The following is a 2915-nucleotide window of genomic DNA, read 5'->3' as shown; positions in this document are numbered from 1 at the left end:
CCACTCAAAAGTTGATCAATAGACATTTTCCACCCAAAAGGTGTTTGATGAAATGCCTGAGACAACTCTCCTAGGCTTTTAGTATACTTTGCCAAAGATATTTGTTGTTAAAGGTGCTAAAATAGCTAATAGACTTATTTGTAATGATTGCTTTCATATTATTCAACCAAAGACATTTGATGTTTGAGATATGTTAGCAAATGAGCATTCATCTAGACATAGAGCTTGCTTAGAATTGTGTCTAGGCTTAAGGTCGATAGTTTGATTGATCATTTGTCATCCTTAGTTTGAAACTTGATCACCCAAGATCTAATCCCTATGCCCATGAGTTCTCTTTTCCCTTAGTCAAGAAAGTATCATTCTGTTATTGCTTTTTAGTTTTAGTCATAGCTTAAAACTCATCTAAATCATTGGTTGCACTTAGATTAAGTGAGTACTTGCATTCTCGGTGCTTTGATATCCCTCAGAACTGGTTCGACATTCACTATACTACAACATTTGTCTTAGGAGCCTTGAAAACTCCTAACATCAAACTATCTCTCCTGTAGTTACATGTCCCACCGAAGCTCCTTATGCACTTGAATTCTACGTTAATTGCTCAAAGTTTTCTGAACGTCATCAACACTTTCTTGCCGCTATCTCCTCATTAAAAGAGCCCACGTCTTATCGCCAAGCTATACTAGATGAGATCTGGCATAACTCAATTCAAGATGAGTATGTGGCTCTCGTTGATAATGGCACTTGGGACGTCGTTTATTTACCTCCTGATAAACATGCTCTCGCATGTAAATGGGGTTTTAAATACAAATTTCGGGCAGATGGGACTATGGAACGACCAAAATCACGGTTGGTTGTGTGTGGAAACAGGCAGATTGAGGGAGAGGATTATGAAGAAACCTTTGCGCCCGTCGTAAAGATGACTACGGTTTGAACTTTCCTACAAATTGCAGCTTCTCGTAACTGGAAGGTTCATCAAATGGACGTTCATAATGCGTTTCTTCACGGTGATTTGAAGGAGGAAGTTTATATGCGTCCACCTCCAGGGTTCAAGGGTTCTGATAAAAACAAGGTGTGTCTCTTGAAAAAGTCACTCTATGGCTTAAAACAGGCCCCTAGATGCTGGTTCGAGAAACTCTCATCCTCGCTAGTAAAATACGGCTTCGTACAATCCCTCTCTGATTATTCCTTGTTCATTATGGATCGTGGTATGGACACTATATTCAGGTTCTTATTTATGTGGACGATCTCGTTGTTTCTGCGAGTAAATCTTCTCTCTTGGAATCATTTAAGGATTATATGAATTGATGCTTCCATTTGAAGGATCTCGGCATCTCCAAATACTTCCTCGGCTTGGAACTTGCTCGCAGTCCTCTTGGAATCTATCTTCGTCAAAGAAAATATGCTCTTGGCATCATCGAAGAAACTGGTCTCTTGGCCGCTAAACCAGCAGCTTTCCCGGTCGAATAGAATCAGACCTTAGCTCTCGACAAAGGACCTGATCTTGCTGATGTTGCGGCTTATCGACGACTTGTCGGACATCTCATTTATCTTGCCGTCACTCGTCCTGACCTCGCTTACTCGGTTCATCTTCTCACTCAATTCATGAAGAAGCCTAAACTTGCTCATTAGAATGCTGCTTTACGAGTTGTGCGTTATTTAAAGGGCAATCCAGGCCAGGGTATTCTTCTTCGTGCTCATACCAAGCTCAAGCTCTCTGTTTGGTGTGACTCTGATTGGTCAGGTTGCCGCATTTCTCAACGATCTCTTACTGGATGGTTTATCACTCTTGGTGGTTCTCCTATCTCTTGGAAAACACAGAAACAAGACTGTGTGTCACGCTCGAGCTGTGAAGCTGAATATCGCGTGATGTCGTCTACCGTTCAGGAGGTTCTTTGGATTCATAACCTTCTTCGCACGTTCGGTATTAACTTTACTTCTCCGATTCCATTACATTGTGATAGTAAGTTTGCGATCTACTTGGCTGCTAACCCGGTCTTTCATGAACGTACGAAGCATGTCGAGAATGATTGTCATTTTATACGGGATGAAATAGTCAAAGGTGTTATTGCAACCAAACACGTTTCTACTCATTCTCAACTTGCGGACATTTTCACTAAGCCCCTTGGCCGTAAAGGATTTGATGAGTTTCTTCCCAAGTTGGGAGTGTTGACATGAAGCAGAATTAAGCAGCTAGACTTGAGAATTAAGCTGCCAGACTTGAAAATACTTATAAGGTTTTTAAGGTCTTATAAAGGTTTTATAAGGTTTTATAAGGTTTTATAAATGTTTTATAAGGCTTTATAAGAAGCGCCAGACTTGAGTTTAGAAGCAGAATACCAGACTTGAGAAGCAAAGAAGAAGAAGAAGAGAGAAGGAGACCGTTGAATATTTTGAACAATAAATATTTTATTGTATTGTGTACTGAGGCAACTTTCCTTTAAAAGAGTTGTATCTAGATCCACAATTTGGATTTTAAGGGAATAGAGTTTCTCCCAGATCTACTTTCTCTCTCTCTCTCTCTCTCTGTTCTTCAATGTTCTTCATCTACATCTCTTTATCCTCACATTCTTTCATGGTGTCAGAGCAAGTAAGCTCCTCAGATTCATTCTTCTCTACTCTATTCTCTTTACTTCCACAAATCTCTGATTTTCCCTTTCTATTTTTGGTAAAGTTCATCCTGTTCTTTAGTTGTTCTTCATTCCCAGAAAAAAAATAAAATGGAAAACTCATACACTGATGTCTTTAAATCCGTGTCTATTCTGGTTACCCACAAGGGAACCAACTACTTACTGTGGTCTAGACTTGTCAAAACCGCTCTTGGAGGCAGAGGTCTTTGGGAGTATGTTGTTGACGGCAAAGACACCAAGAAGACCATCCTAGGAGAGGATGGTAAAGAAGTTGTTGCTGCGGCTGAA

At 40.2% G+C, this 2915-nt stretch overlaps 1 protein-coding gene across 1 annotated transcript in view; it reads left to right on the top strand.

Moving 5' to 3' along the window:
* Window positions 1-2175, top strand: part of LOC106314736 — a 9826-nt gene extending 7651 nt beyond the window's left edge. The window contains exons 3-6 of the mRNA XM_013752567.1: window positions 549-785; window positions 951-1069; window positions 1321-1458; window positions 1663-2175. Of these exons, the coding sequence (XP_013608021.1) occupies window positions 549-785; window positions 951-1069; window positions 1321-1458; window positions 1663-2175 (1007 nt within the window). The remainder of the gene's footprint in view (window positions 1-548; window positions 786-950; window positions 1070-1320; window positions 1459-1662) is intronic.
* Window positions 2176-2915: the final 740 nt, after the last annotated feature.

The sequence above is a fragment of the Brassica oleracea genome, chromosome C9, assembly GCF_000695525.1.
Source record: "Brassica oleracea var. oleracea cultivar TO1000 chromosome C9, BOL, whole genome shotgun sequence".
In the NCBI taxonomy this organism is placed as follows: domain Eukaryota; kingdom Viridiplantae; phylum Streptophyta; class Magnoliopsida; order Brassicales; family Brassicaceae; genus Brassica; species Brassica oleracea.
This window is presented reverse-complemented; position numbering and strand designations above follow the sequence as displayed.